This window comes from Amphiura filiformis, chromosome 2, assembly GCF_039555335.1.
Source record: "Amphiura filiformis chromosome 2, Afil_fr2py, whole genome shotgun sequence".
In the NCBI taxonomy this organism is placed as follows: domain Eukaryota; kingdom Metazoa; phylum Echinodermata; class Ophiuroidea; order Amphilepidida; family Amphiuridae; genus Amphiura; species Amphiura filiformis.
The window spans coordinates 88287588-88303026 of record NC_092629.1 but is presented as its reverse complement, the minus strand read 5'-3'; the positions used below and the strand labels follow the sequence as shown (position 1 = coordinate 88303026).

At 37.9% G+C, this 15439-nt stretch overlaps 1 protein-coding gene across 1 annotated transcript in view; it reads right to left on the bottom strand.

Annotated features, from left to right (window-relative positions):
- Window positions 1–15439, bottom strand: part of LOC140144400 (uncharacterized) — a 44582-nt gene that overhangs the window by 15140 nt on the left and 14003 nt on the right. The window contains exons 7-11 of the mRNA XM_072166214.1: window positions 15112–15175; window positions 13666–13836; window positions 3004–3183; window positions 1991–2136; window positions 1264–1365 (exon numbers count right to left, since the gene is read on the bottom strand). Coding sequence (XP_072022315.1) covers window positions 1264–1365; window positions 1991–2136; window positions 3004–3183; window positions 13666–13836; window positions 15112–15175 — 663 coding nt within the window. The remainder of the gene's footprint in view (window positions 1–1263; window positions 1366–1990; window positions 2137–3003; window positions 3184–13665; window positions 13837–15111; window positions 15176–15439) is intronic.

Below are 15439 nucleotides of genomic sequence, written 5' to 3'. Positions count from 1 at the left end.
TCTAAGATGTGTGACAGGCTTGAACTTGGCATTTCAAGCTCCTAAGAATATCATACGGGGCTTTATATCATAGTTTCAGGCGGTGATGGAAGCGATATCGCCAATTTTGAGGTCGCCATTGGATTAACACATAATCATGAAATCTTCACAAACAATTCTAAATTTGTTATGTGGTGTCAAAGCAAAATTATCTTACTCTAAAACCGTCGGGGTTCGACAAAGTACCCCACTGCAAGTATGTTAATTTTCCATTTGTAATTGCTAACCGTGTATTTTGAATGGGGCTGTCAGCCCTGTATCTTCGCCAGCCTCGTACGTCACGTGTTGCGCTTCCTATGCCGCCTGATAGTTTTGTACAATACGACGCGCCGCCAGCGATTGCTCTTGCCAGTCCAATGCCACTGTACCATATTATGTAACACAGTGCTGTCTGATAAACTGGCTGTTAAACGGTCAAGTCCACTGGCATCAAACCCAAGGTCCGCAATCTGGGTGATCCTACCCAGAGTATGGAGGGGCCACTGGACCCCCTGCCAGGAAAAGAACAAGATCTGACGTGATGTTTCCTGATTGAATGGACAGGAGTACAAGGAAGCAATCCAGACCATTCATCCAGCTGTAGGCCAAATGGCGAAGACTAGACTGACTCTGATGGCGAAGTCATTTCTATAAGAAATCCAGCTATGGTCAATGGTCGACAGAAATATTGGTATGGTCAACGAACACAATTGCACAAGGCTCATAACTGGTATTCAGGATGATGGTTTGTGTTAAGATGAGGCCAGTACTGTAAGGACTCGGGAATGGGGCTATACTGTTAGTACAGAAGGACCTGCTCGACCACCCACCGTAGACAAAATAGGTACATTTAACCATCAGAAATGGGATAATGGAGAGAAAGCTAAAAATTTTGGTCATATTGTCCAAAAATATGGAGGAGTATAGAAACAGTTTTTGCAAGAAGCTATGGAAAACCGGCGTAGAAGGGGACGTCCGTCAACATTTTGGACTAATAACCATGATAACCTAAAGCTGTAGTTTCCTATCATAGGATGCACGGTGCAACGTATTTGGCATCAGATCGAGCGAGATAGTGTATTCCAGTGAATACAGCAGGGCTCCACAGCACCACCTGAGACGGAGACACAGCGTTTCGGACAAATGGTTCATCATTAAATTAGTAACTGCACGAACACTTGCTTCGGCACGCGAGTATCAATAATTTTTACAGAAAAAAAGTTTTAATCGCAATAATGTTCTTACTTCAAAGAATACCCCAAGTACTGCCACAGCATTTGAGTCTCCTGAATTAAGTGCATCCTCAATCGTCTTATAATTGTCTCGATCCCAATGGACGATGTGCATCTATTTGAAGGAAAAATGATTTGTCAGTTTTGTTTCAAAATGTACGTGAATGCTGATGATGCAGATAAACAAGAAATGTTGTTGTTTTGAAATGTCTGCTTGCATAATTTCTATCACACACACCCACATCTGTTTGTAAATACCTTCAAACGAGGACCTCGACTTTAGGAGAATCTAACCGAGGATTTACACATCCGTTTTTTCGACACACCGTGGACTTCTCACAAACACACCAGACAACTTACTATCCAACCGAGACCCGTCCTATACCGCCTATGGGGGACCTATCTTATATGCTATCTTATATGCATATTTGCATCATTTACGTCATCTTGGTCATAGTTTCAAACCGAGGACGTCCTCATTTAGAGGTGTGTCCTCGTTTTACGGTGTGTATCCATATGTAGGTCCTCGTTTGACGGCATTTACAAACGTCGGCACACCCCACCTGGCTCCGCACATATCCCCTCTCCCAACACAAACACCAGGTACTTACACAAACCCAACCCACCCCATAACAACTCCACACTTTCCCAATACACCCATATCCTTACCCCACAGTCACAGTCACACACACACCCACACACCCCCACACACCCACCCAACACACCCCGCGCATACAAACCTCAGCAGGATATTGTTTTCCATTCAGTGTATGTTCAGAACCTTGAGAGTCGATGCTCCCCCAGTGGAAGTGAAATTGCGCTGCCTGATAGGTTGCCTTCAGCGGACCACCTCGAATAAAGAAATCGCCAATAAGGCCTACTACAACTGAAATAAGAAAATTTTGACCATCAAAGTTAAAATGTTGATTTTGATATTTTGTCAAAAATTGTTAAATAATATTAGTAACAACTGTCAAGGAGGTTTTCTGATCCTTTTAAGCCGAAATAATGAGGTAAAAACATAAACAAACACAGAGTCGCTGAGTTTTAGAGCCCTATCAATAAATTCACAAATAAGACCGGAAATCCCCGGTTTTATAGTGTACCGAAGTGATGACTTCACAAATAACTTTTTTTGCATTTCAGCATTTTCATAGCCTGGTTCCAAACAGTTATGAACCAGGCCAATTTATACTGATTTCAATGGGGCTAATTAGGTATTCATGCGGCCATATCTCGGGTGCGATTCCCACCAAATTTGGACTGTGGATGTTTTTCATCATGTTCTACTGAAATATGGTCATGAAAATGCTGAAATGCAAAAAAGAAAATTTCATGACGTCACACTTCGGTACTCTATTATAAAAACTCCGAATTTTACTGTACTCTTTATTAAACCACTTCAGGCTTTAGTCTTTAACACGATATTTTAGTACACCATTAGGCATTACAATCATGCAAAAATATACACATTTCGAAAAAATGAGGGCATCACTGTGGAGCAAATCACATACTATGGCTTTAACGTGTGTACATGGGCCCCCATAGGTCAAATATTATGGGCACATGGCCCCTGGGCATGGGCCCTAATGTTAAAAGAAAGGGCAGGTCCTTTCCCAGCAAATAAAGCATCTCCAGAACTTAAAAACGTAGTGACCTGATAACATGCCGGTATAGCCGTATTTGTGTGCGAACTAATTCAGTTTGTAATTTATTCTCAGATATTGTTTTGACTTGTGAGGACAGAGCTTACCAGTATGCCCATTGTTAGTAAAATCCATCTGGGAAGGATTGGGTATGTCATGTGCTCTGTAACCATGGAGCTCTATAGGTCCAGCATATTGGTATTCTGCATCTATTGATTTGATGTTTATTGGCGATTGATTCACACCAGCACAGTACTGCGGGAACATAGCAGGCCAATTGGCGGGCCCTGGAAAACAATTATTATGAAAATCTTGTCAAAATATGTTGCTGAGTAGTGAAGCAAACATGTAATAATAAATTTGAAATATGTAAAAACCGGTGGGGTGCAGGGCACAGTGTCATCGCCCCGATACCTTCATGGCAGAAATCGCCATATGGTAGGTTCAATTCACAGCCACGCATGGCCATTTTGTTCCGACCTGTTTAATAGTTTAGAGGGACATCCGACTAAGCCTATTGACAATAGCCTGGTGACTGACCTCTATAGATGCCAGTGAGCATTGTATACGTCATGACGTCATCTGCTTTTAGACTGCCTCCACCAGTGGCCTACGCTGCGCTATAGTACCGTGTATCTTCCGTGACCCAAGTCTTTACGAATGAGGACAGCTGTCATTTGTTTGTTCGGCACATATAAAATCAGCATTTTTGTCAGTTTTTGATTTCAAAAAGCACGGTTCTTTCTCAATACGCAAGCTAACGACTATCATGTTCTTTCAGCACATATATTCAAGTGCAAGCCTTGAAATTGGTTTCTTTAGAATAAAAAAATACGGGAGAGTTTCATCATTTTCTACCTCGGTATCCAAAGATTTATCGTCTGAATATCAAATCGTGCAGAGCGCATACACGTGTATCGATAACGGGCATTGATTTTAGTTTCTCTGCTTTACAATGTAATTATTTACCAGGCGATGTTGGTGTGTGGGTTGAGGGCACAGTGTCATCACCCCGATATATTCATGGCAGAAATCGCCATGATAGTAGATCGAATCCACTTGCTCTCAACAGCCACGCATGGCCATTTTATTCCGACCTGTTTAATAGTTTTGAGACGCATAATGGGCCGACGGACATCCGACTGAGGCTTTTGAAAATAACCTGGTGACTGAGATATGTAGATGTCAATGAGCACGTACGTCATCTGATTTAGACTGCCTCCACCAATGGTCAACACTGGGCTAGTACCGTGTTATGTTCCATAACCCGAGTGTTTACGAATGAAGGCAGCTCTCATTCTTTTTGTTGTACACATATAAAATCCAAATATTTGTCAGTTTTTGATTTCAAAACGCACGGTTGTTTGTCTATACGCACGATAACGACCATCATGTCTTTCAACACATATATTCAAGTGTAAGCCTTACAATTAGCTTCTTTAGCATGTTTAAAAAGCATAAATTACGGGAGATATTCATCATTATACCCCAGTATCCAAAGATTTATCGAATATCAACTCGTGCATAGTGTGTATTGATTTAGTTTCCCTACCTGTAAAATATTATTATTTACCAGGCGTTGTCCCTGTGCGGGGGATGTGGTGTGGCGGTGTGTGTGTGTGGGTGTTGTATGAAGAGGTGTACGTGGTGGTGGTGGTGGGGTGATGTGTACAGCTTACAGACAGCTTATTTGCTTTAAAGGAATATTTCGTTATCCTAGCATCCTCTTTTTATGACATTTTTCAGTATATATCCACGAAAAAAGCATATTCCCAAAATTTCAGTTGATTCCGATATTGCGTTTGCGAGTTATGCATGATTATGTGTATTACACTGCTCCATAGACTAGGCCTTCTCAACTGGCGGCGCGCGTGCCACTTGTGGCGCTTGGAATCAGTTGAAGTGGCGCACGAAGTGGCGCACGGTAATTTTAATATTTTGTCCACATAAATCTTGAAAAAAAACCCAAAAAGGGGGTGAAAATACTCAATCTGGGCCTTTAAAAAACCTTAAAATCCAGGAGATTCCGGGGGCGCTAGCCCCCTGGACCCCCGATAAAGCTTCACCACTGCACCGTACCCGCTATGCGCCCGAACTCACTAAGTCCTCCAATTTTCCAGTTGGCGCTTCAAATAAACTAGTTGAGAAGGCCTGCCATAGACAATACGTTGTAATTTCGTTCTGGTGCACCAGAACGAAATTCAAATTTCACGATATCTTTGCTAAACGAATTAATCTGCAAGAAATATTTTGTACATAAACATTATGTAGCCAGAGGTTTCCAGTGATATAAAAATCTCAACTTTTTTTTTAGAAAAGTGGGGGATGAGGCTGTGGATCACGAAATGCCCTTTTAAATCTGATTTATATTTGAATGAAATACAGATAAATGAATGAATAAGCAGAAAGACTTCATGTTACCCGAATCTCAATTCGTTTTTAAAGTTCACACATTTTACCATTGGGTCCGCTGTAACTCCAATCTGCCGCATGCGATCCTGTAAAATACAAATACGATCAGAGCCCATTATTATTAGAAACTTGGAGAATGCATTAGGGATTCAATCTTGTTTCACCGTTGTTCATCACCGATTAACAACGATGCGTCCGCGAAAGCTTCACGAAAGCTTCCCGAGCGAAGTAATCCACACAGACGCGCTTGACGCGTGTACAAGCTAAATATCGCCCAATTCTCATGATTCTTCCATTCGGAATATCCGTTTGTTATTGCCACTCAACCTTAGGGACCGTTCACAAACACTAAGGGGGGGGGGGGGGGCTGATCACCACAAGTGTACCGCTCTCTTGCGAAGGGCATTAAAGCTAAACCATTTAACGGATATTTTTGGGGCGCCCTCTACGGAGGCGTCCCACAATATTGGCATGTACTTGTGAGTAGCTTCTAATTTCAGTCTTACTAGATTTACTCCGCAATTGTTGTGCTATTTTGCTAAAATTATGCCCTTGCTCAGAAATAAATCCACAATATGCTTGGATTTGATTTTATTATTGTTTTCTGTTATGCACAGGATAAAATGGTGTGCGTATATTATTTGTTTAAAAGACAAAATTAATGGATTTGTAAAAACACCAAATAAATCGAGACCTTTGACCTTTGTAACCACTTTGACCTTTGTAACCAGTTTACCGCCTCTTAGAACCCGATAGACGGTGACCAACACTATGGATTACAATAGCCTAATCTGAATGGCATAGTCCAATAAGCTCAAATAAACAATCATAGTGCAAAATTTGACCTAACTTGCAGAGTATGAGTTTCAAAGTCAGGCATCTTATCAAGATCAAGATAGTGATAGTGACATAACAATTAACACGCTTATCTTACCAAGGTCTTATCTATCTGCATGGGGTAATTGGAAATTATGGTGTAGCCTATTTGTTTTAAGGATGAAACAACTGGCTCCTTTTGCATGGAAATTAGAACAAATTACTATACAAGCTGTATCAAAAAGTTTGGTACCCAGCAGTTTTGATAGTAATTGAAAAGCCTGGTTCTTCCAAATGCAATATCGGGTTCCCTTAAAATGATAAAATGATCAGACCATAAATCTTTTGTGACTGTTTATGACATTAATCAACAAATTATGCGGATCCTAGATGTGTCGAGGATGTTATGTTTATGAACAAAACGTTACGTTTGTATTTTCAACATTGTTAATCATTGCTACGTGTATGTTAACAAATGAAAGTTCTGTAATTATTTTAATTCTTCAATGCTAAGTTAGTAAGTATTCTTTTGGATATCATCAAATTGTAAATCTCTAGTCAGATTTTCAGTGTGTTAACAACTATGTATCAAAGATGTTACGTTCATGTGCAAAACATTAACGTTCTTATCTTGTAAACATTGTATACCCATATAGCTACTTTTGAAGAATGAATGTTCTGTAATTGTCTTTTATCCTTCATCTCTATTAGATTTTCAGTGTATTAGCAAGTAGATGATGTATATGTATCACAGACGTTATGATGTATATGTATCACAGACGTTATACATTCATAAAAACTTTTCTTTTGGTCAACATAGGGTAGATCCTCTTCTATACTATCCATCATATACCCCCTGCATAACGAAATTCAACAATATTCAATATCCAAAGCAATATCATCACTACAATATGCCCCAAAATTGAACTCCCCACCCCACATAATCGCAAATTGACACGACAGCTTCATTCCAATTCAATTTATTTCATCCAAAACGGTCCTGTGATACACCTTCCCCAATCAAACACATTTGTCTTGCATTTGATCATCTTCTACTCTTCCCTAGAAAAAATCATTATGATACCAAATCCCGGGACCAAATCTAAACACCATGCCATGGAATTCACCATATCACGTCCAAGCTCACATAATTTGGGCGCCCCATTCCTTTTTTAAAGGAATTTTTATTTGTACTTGATGTCAATCAAGAATAATGAATACATTACACGCTAAAAACTGAGGAGGTTGGACATCTGCAAATGGTCGTACCTCCCTGAACCATTATGTTTCTCATTTTCAAGAATGCTGGTTAACAATATGTACTCTATTGTCTCATTTGGGAAACAAAGGCTCACACAATATTGTTACCTTCGCTTTTGCTTTAAAATCGTTCACCCAACTGAAACTATATTAAATACCAGCTCATTGCAATATCGCACAGGTAAAACTGAAACATGTGTAGTGTGGTTTTAACCATAGAAGATCTGATTTAACATAGTTGAGCTGTTTTCAATGAGTGTTATCTTGGTTTAATTGCTTTTAATGGGGCTTAAGTCCTGCAAAGGTCGTGGTGAATTCTACTGTAGACATAACTGCATCATGATAACATCTATGACCCAAGCAATATGTCTTTTCCCACACAGTGATAAGATAATGCTTCCATTAGCGATTGATAATGCAAACATGTCTTTGAACTTGAAAACAAATACCAACTTTGTAAGCTGTCCCATTTGAATACCGATTACAAACAGATCAAAGTTTACAGACATATACACGGGATACAAAATGTTTCCTAAATACTCCACTTGTTGATGAAGTCCGACATATTATTTTTCTAAAAATTTAAATAATTTAATTATAATGAAACTTTGTCAATTATTTAAAAGAACTAAAGAAGGAATCTGATTCCTGAATGTGCTGCCATAAATTGTTCTTTTAAATATTTTGCATATTTTAATGAACCTACCTGATTTTTTATTACACCGACACCAAAAAGAATTTTGCTGTAATCTAAATTGTCAACATTTTCAAAACAAAATATTATACAATTTTCAATTCCAGACCTGGACAATACCAACAGTTATCATACTAATATATGTGACCGTACACGACGAATGAGCCGTAAATTCCTCCCCCGGTCAATTTTATTTTATTTCGATATTAGAAAATATACATCATAAGCTTTAAAATGGTATATTATTTGACTTCAAACGATATCCAAAAGCGTGGTTCGTTTAGCTTTTTTCGTTTCAACATGTGTCTCTTTTTCCACATTGCTGGCAATACATATCAAACAGTCATAATTGGCGGTCATTTCAAATCATCCCCAAGTCAACGAGGTTCAAGAAAGGTAACCCACCACTTGAACAGGATTTAGCCAAAGCAAACAAAGACCAGAGCTATTAAAAATTCTATAGCCATCTAAGGTGAAAGCTTATTATCCTCTTCAACAATAGGATTATTAATTGGTGTTTGAACATCAAAATAGCGCCAGCTAGAGGTACCGATGAATACGACCTTCATGTAGATTTTACACATTCGTGCTGTACGGTCACATATTGTTAAGCTATTTTTAACATAGAATTCCCTTTCTTTATCAAATTTTTCTGCCCTTTTCACAGCAACGCATGGCCATTTTGTTCCGACCTGTTTAATAGTTTTGAGACGCATAATGGGCCGATTTTCATTCTCTAAATTGTATATTTGTGTGAAAATTGAGGGCGCTATTTATATTATTTTAAATTTAATTTAGCCCAATAATATGATTTATTCCATTCATTTCATGATAATTTTTTATAGAAAATTTCGTTTCTAGTTGTTATTCATTTTCCTGATGTCTTACTGTCATTCAAGTGCCTATCCCTTGTAAAGATGCAAACAAGATTTAAGATAAATAGCGCTATCAGTGTTCAACTTTGTTTAATAATGAATACAATTCTACATGCCATCAAACAACCGTGCCACATCTTCACAGCATGATTACAATCCCCCAAAAGATGCCCGTATGTCACAGGAAAAGTCTTATAATATGTACAGGTTTCAGTATCGACAATATACAGTAAGCCAAAGAATTAAGGTACCAATTTATATTCACTTCCCGTATATCCTAAACAAAGACAGATATGTCATAATTGGAACCAGCAGCCAATAGCTGCATCTTTTAGCTCGATTTAAGACCTCATTTGTTGATATTGTTCAAGAAATAAAGACACGGCGATCCCAAAACCCAAGGAAGTTTGCTGCATTAAATGCCCTATTGATTTGTACACAAAGCGTTCGTGAACATGAGAACTAGCGTTGCGCTTCCATTGATTTGCACGTTAAAACTAGGGTCGTGCTTTCATTGATTAGAGCACAAAAGTGCAACTTTTGATTTCGTTTCTTCATTAGGTTTTTAGATCACCATTTCTTTTTTTCTCAACCAATTTCAACAAATAAGGTCTTAAATCAGAGCATAATGAGTACATGTATTGACTGCTTGTTTTAATGTTGACATAATTTGCCTTTATTTTGGATATACAGGGTGAACATAACTGGTACCTTAATTCTTTGGCTTACTGTACATCTTACAATTTGCTATGTGCCAAATTTTATACTGAAATATTTGCGCTAAATATTAAAATGATATCACTATTCTAATTCAAATATCAAGTTTGAGTTCAATATCACTTATACTATTTTTTGTAAGAGCAAAAATAAATTATCGCAGGGCGTCAACATTTGCAATTTTATTGACCACCACGAGTAAAGTGGTATTTTTTAACAACATGAGCGCATTGCACAAGGGATGGATTCAAGATCATCCCGAGTCGCTTATTGGGCTATTCCATATAAAATCCACACTATCGGTATACCCCTGTGGAAGATTTTGGAAATATCTTCCACAAGGGGAGTATGGATTTCAAATAGAATGAACACTTAGACAGCTCAATTTGCATGCACCCTCTGCGAAAGATTCAACCTGAATCGTCCACTGAGGGAAGGTTAGTTTCAAATGGAACTGTTATTGTTTTCATTCCATTTGAAATTCATACTAACCTATGTGGAAGTTATTGCCAAAGTCTTACACAGCGGTAGTGTGGATATTAAATGGAATGGTCCATTTTAAGCGTTTTAGTGCACCAACTTTGGAGTGCATGGTTGCTAAAATAAATTCATCTTAGTAAAACAAAGGCTAACGCATAAATCATCTCAATATGTTTCAATTTTATTGATTACATTTTAATTTCTATAGATGAGGTGACATGTGTTTACATTTGATACGCCCTCTGTTGGTCTGTGATCAAAACTGTCAGGCAAAAATCACTATAGTTTACATGGAAGAAGTTGATTTTTATTCATTAATTTTGGTTTCAAAGCAAATAATACAAAAAATGGTATCAATCTTGTTTATAAATGCATCAAGCTATATACATAATATCACACAAAACTTCAAAGGTTTTTAAAAGTTGAGTTTTAAAGAGATTTATGTGGTCTGTCATAGACACTTCTGTGTTATTTTGCCTGCTTTGAAACAACAGAGGGCGGTCTGAATGTAACCATGTGACACCATAGGTCACCTCATCAATACCTAGAGTAGAAACAAACATTGATCAATACACATTACATAATCAAAAGCACACAAAATCTTTGAAAAACTCACGTACCGGCAAACAGGAGACCAACAACCAAGTAATGGTGTAAAAAGAGGTTAATCATTGTATCCGAAATTTTGAAGAATGAAGCACAAGTTTGGTTCTTAATACATATATTTTTCCAGATAATGTACCTATCGCTTTTGTAATAACAACGTCTCTTCGCCGAGTGGGTACATTTTCACGTCTGATCGATGTGACTTGTTATGTCACGTGAACATAATTGACCAATGGCTGCCTTCCATCTTATTTCGCCAATTATTATTGACAATAATCAGTTTGTGAACTTAACGAGTCATAATTTGAATTGCGCGAATTGCGCGATGAGGGATTGTCTTATGAAGTAAGCCGCTTTCCAGATGCAACAGAAAGCGCGGCACTTCATTGGTCAAAATTCAATCAGTCATCGCTCAGCGACAGGGTAAAAATTCGGCCTAATGGTCTATATGAGAACATTTCACATTCCAACATTTGGTGGGCTGTGTACATGTCGAGTCAATCAAAGATAATAATGTTGATATCATATCTATGAATACGTCAACGACAGGCTAATAAAAAATGAATATCGGATGATTTAAAGCTGCACCATGCAGACATAATAGAATGAAAGTTCATAAAATAATTATATTAACCTATGATCTCAGTAGTTATCAAAACATTTTAAGACGTACTTTTGATCACAACTTATCTTCATCAGGAAACTGGCAAGCCAGGTTTAATGTATGAGTCCGATCCCTCAATTGGAGGAGGGGTGGGTGGTTGTGAGGGGTTTGGTTGATACCAATTGGGAGAAAAGCTGCAGGTACTGCTACAAGAGATAGTGGACATCAAGAGATATACAAATCCGTAACTTTGGGGGATGGGGGAAAGTTTATCAAACTTTACAGAGGGTCAAATTTCAAGTTTACTCTAACCATACCAGTGTACTTCTTTAGTCATAAGGATGTAGGAAATGTATAGTTTGACATATTATGCTAAAAAAAGGCCCAAGGTCACATTTGTAGCTTTATAATGGTCAAAAATAAAAAAATGCTCCGATTTTGACAAAAGAAAATAATGTGCTTTAAAAAATACGTTGCAAATTGTCAGATGAAAGAGCTTATAAATAAAATCACGGACAGTTAGATTCACAATAGGTATCTACATTCCAAGCGGAAACCCTTTTCAGAAACATATCATCTCTTCTTCAGCAATCGCTGATGCAATTTCATGCGATCTTTAACAGCGTAAATGAATATGAACTTAGGTCGCCGAAAACAAATGTTTACGTTTATAATGATACAATAATTAGCCTCCCTAATAATGGCTTTCATTTTGACCGTTATTTGTCAAATTGCGATTTGTACTTTTTGAGAAATTAATGAACTTATCGACAAACTTTTCGGAGATCGCTACGTTAATGCTCCAATCACTATAATTGATAACCGAATTGAAAATAAAATAGTTTGCGTATGACGTCCTGTCAACCAGACCAAAAAAAATTCCGTACTGCGCAGGTCAGCAACCAATCACGTCGCGCCTTTGCTCTGACGTCAGACGCAAACAAGTTTTTTTTTTTTTAACTCGGTCTTCAATTATAATCAGCTAATAATTCTATTTTATAAACAGACGAATTCTTGCGTACGGGTCGACGTCACCAGCAACGTAAACCTTCCGGGAGTTCAAAGGTTGCGTTGGTCTGAAGTTGTTAACCAGAGGCGTATTCGTCGATCCATCTTCCAGTTTGTTTTCATAGACTGAGCGAAGAGAATTCAACTGCACAGAAAGAAAGACGATCGTTTGTTAAGGAGCGAATGCATGTGGATATGGTCGTGGGTGTGGATATTTTCGTCCTCGACAGGGTAAATTTATAATGTATAATTATGGTTAAGGGCACTTGTATGAGCGTTTGAACAGTATTTTTTGTGCGACATGAGAACAATTATGTCCCACGTGACAAGCAATTTGAGACCAATTTCGTTGAAATCGAAGCATTTTTAATTTTTGGCCCCTGTGTGGCCAAAAAAAAAAAGACTACCCCTAAAATTTGACTTTTTGCTTATAACTCAAGAACGGTATTTCACAGGTAGGTCAAACTATACTTTTTCTGAATCCTTGCAATGAGAGAAATAATTTGGTGTGCCCTTAAATATGGCCGGAGTGCCGGTGAATATTTTATGGTAACATCTTGAATGTGTTATATAGCCATGAAAGCTAAAAAAGTTGGTTTGGTTTAGTCCTGTGTGTGTGTGTGGGGGGGGTGTCATTATTAACTTATCGTTGATACTGGACTATAATTTGATAATATTGCCCTGTCATTTTAAAAAAATGTCAAAAATGACTGGCCAAAAAGGAACATGCGATCAACACCAGATTTTGGCTAAATAAGAAAGAAATTAGTTATAATTTAACTATCTAGATTGAAGTTAGCACGTAGAACTTTTATGTACGAGTAAGCTCTAAATAATTTTGGAATTTGATCCTTGCATGACCGTTCAATATTTTCTAAGCAAGGATCCTTTTTGCCACCAAGGCTTATTTCTTTGAGGTCCGTTTCAGTTGCGGAGATTTCTTTTGGACATTGGGAGATAGGGTTGGAAAAGATTTCTTGAAGTATAGTGAATCACGTGAAAAATTATGCCATATTGAAACTAAACTGATGAAATATGGTGTAAAAGTGTGAAAAATCTGCACTTTTGGAGCTAATGACCAAATATGAGGTATTTTGGTCAGAAACTCCTAGGTGTTAACATGGGGAGGGGGATGATTGTATGGACCACCACCCTGGCAAAATATTGGGGGGGGGGATTTATCCCTCTATCCCTCGTGATCTACGGCTATGCATTTATGATATTAATTGAAAGCTAATTCTGAACCGTGAAAAATATCCACCTTGTGATTTCGGATAAAATAAAAGAAAGAACCAACACACCTGATCCGATGATAGTTCAATTGGTTCCCTGTACACAATCCATGTGAACCCTTCGTTACAGTGTGGCATGGTTAGAGAACCATTATAGTAGAAGTAATGCTGTAAATCTTCAGCATCAGGCATTAGAGCAGCAATGGGAAACACCATAGGGAGCGTGTAACGGTCGCCTAATGCCAAAGAAAAAACAACAACAATAAAACAATATTAACATGGGTGGATCTAAAACAGATCGCACAAGTTTAGGTTTTACCAAGTGGCAGTGGAAGCATTAAAATTTATAGACTGGTGCTGAAATGGGAATATTTAGCTTGACTCAAAAGTAGTGCCCGCTTTGTTGTTTCTATATCTCGGAGACCTACTGATTCTGAAGCTCTTGGGTTATACAGGGGTCAAAATTGAAAACGTTCAAATATTACTTCAAAATTATTCGGTTGTGCTCATGGATGACATATATGTTTTTTTCAATACGACATGTAGCTCAAAGGTCAATTTCCAGTTTGCATAGTCTGAAGTTACTTCGATTTTCGTGAAAGTTACAGCAATTGTTCGTTCACCAAAGGGAAGTCAGATCAAACACCATAAGTTGCAATTTGATCCTATTGATATTATCGACATTATATGCAATCATTGTCTCCGTAAATCATCAACCAGACATCGGGGCTAATGTAAACTATCATATTTCTGAATTCCTTTTGGTACACGAACCATTTGCTACAACTTTTCAGGTAAATCAGAGCAACTTTAATTTTTGACCCCTATAAAAACTGACAATTAACCCTTGACCTATATATATTACAACTAGGTGTGATTCTTTGTCATGTTTGTATGCTATTCTTTCTGTCAATCATATGTTTTTTCCTATGCTGAAGGATATGCGTCAAATCTACACTACATCAAAAGACAAAGCTGAAATCTTGCCAGACATTTGCCGCTAAATGTCAGCTTGCCAGCGTAGAAGAACCTGCTCCTTAAGTTCAGCATTCAGCAACGTAGTCAATGGAAAATATAGCCTTCAAGGTCAAAGATATTAGGAAGCTTCCTAGGAATGCAACCGAAAAAGCTATTGGTCCTAATGAAATCCATGCAAGAGTCCTGAAGGAGTGCAGCTTAGGACTTGCAAGACCACTCATCCTGATGTTTGAGCTTTGCTTCTCAAAGGAGTTTTCCCAGGCCAGTGCAAGACTGCATCTGTCATCCATATTCATTAAAGAGATTCGAAGTCTAATGCATCTATGTACCGCCCCATCTCTCTGTTGTGAACCCTGATTGGCCCACGTGGCTGTCTTTTATAGTGCTTTTAGGTGGCTGTCTTTTATATGCTTATATCTATATAAGATCTTGACCTGTCACTCTCATGGGCTATATTGTTCACTCTAGCATTTGAGTTATATTTGCCTCATTTTTATTATCTTAATGACTAATATAGCAATCCTTGAGCATACCTTTGAACTTAACTTTGTCTATGACATTCACAAGTTTATCAAATGTAGGATTTCGTTTGCCGATCTGCGTATCAAAGAAGAATATACAGTGTCAGGTTAACAAATTAGAATAAAAGTTAAAATAGATCGAAGACACAATTTTACATTAGTAACCCAATAATTTGTAACTGCACCAACGTCAAATAAACCCTTTACTCGATACATGACTATAGTATCAATACTATTATTGATGAAAGACGGAATAAAGTCGGAATAAAGATCCGCCTTGGATTCATGGGAAGCGCTTTATATTTATTCCGCTGCCACTAAAATATATGCCTATCCCACC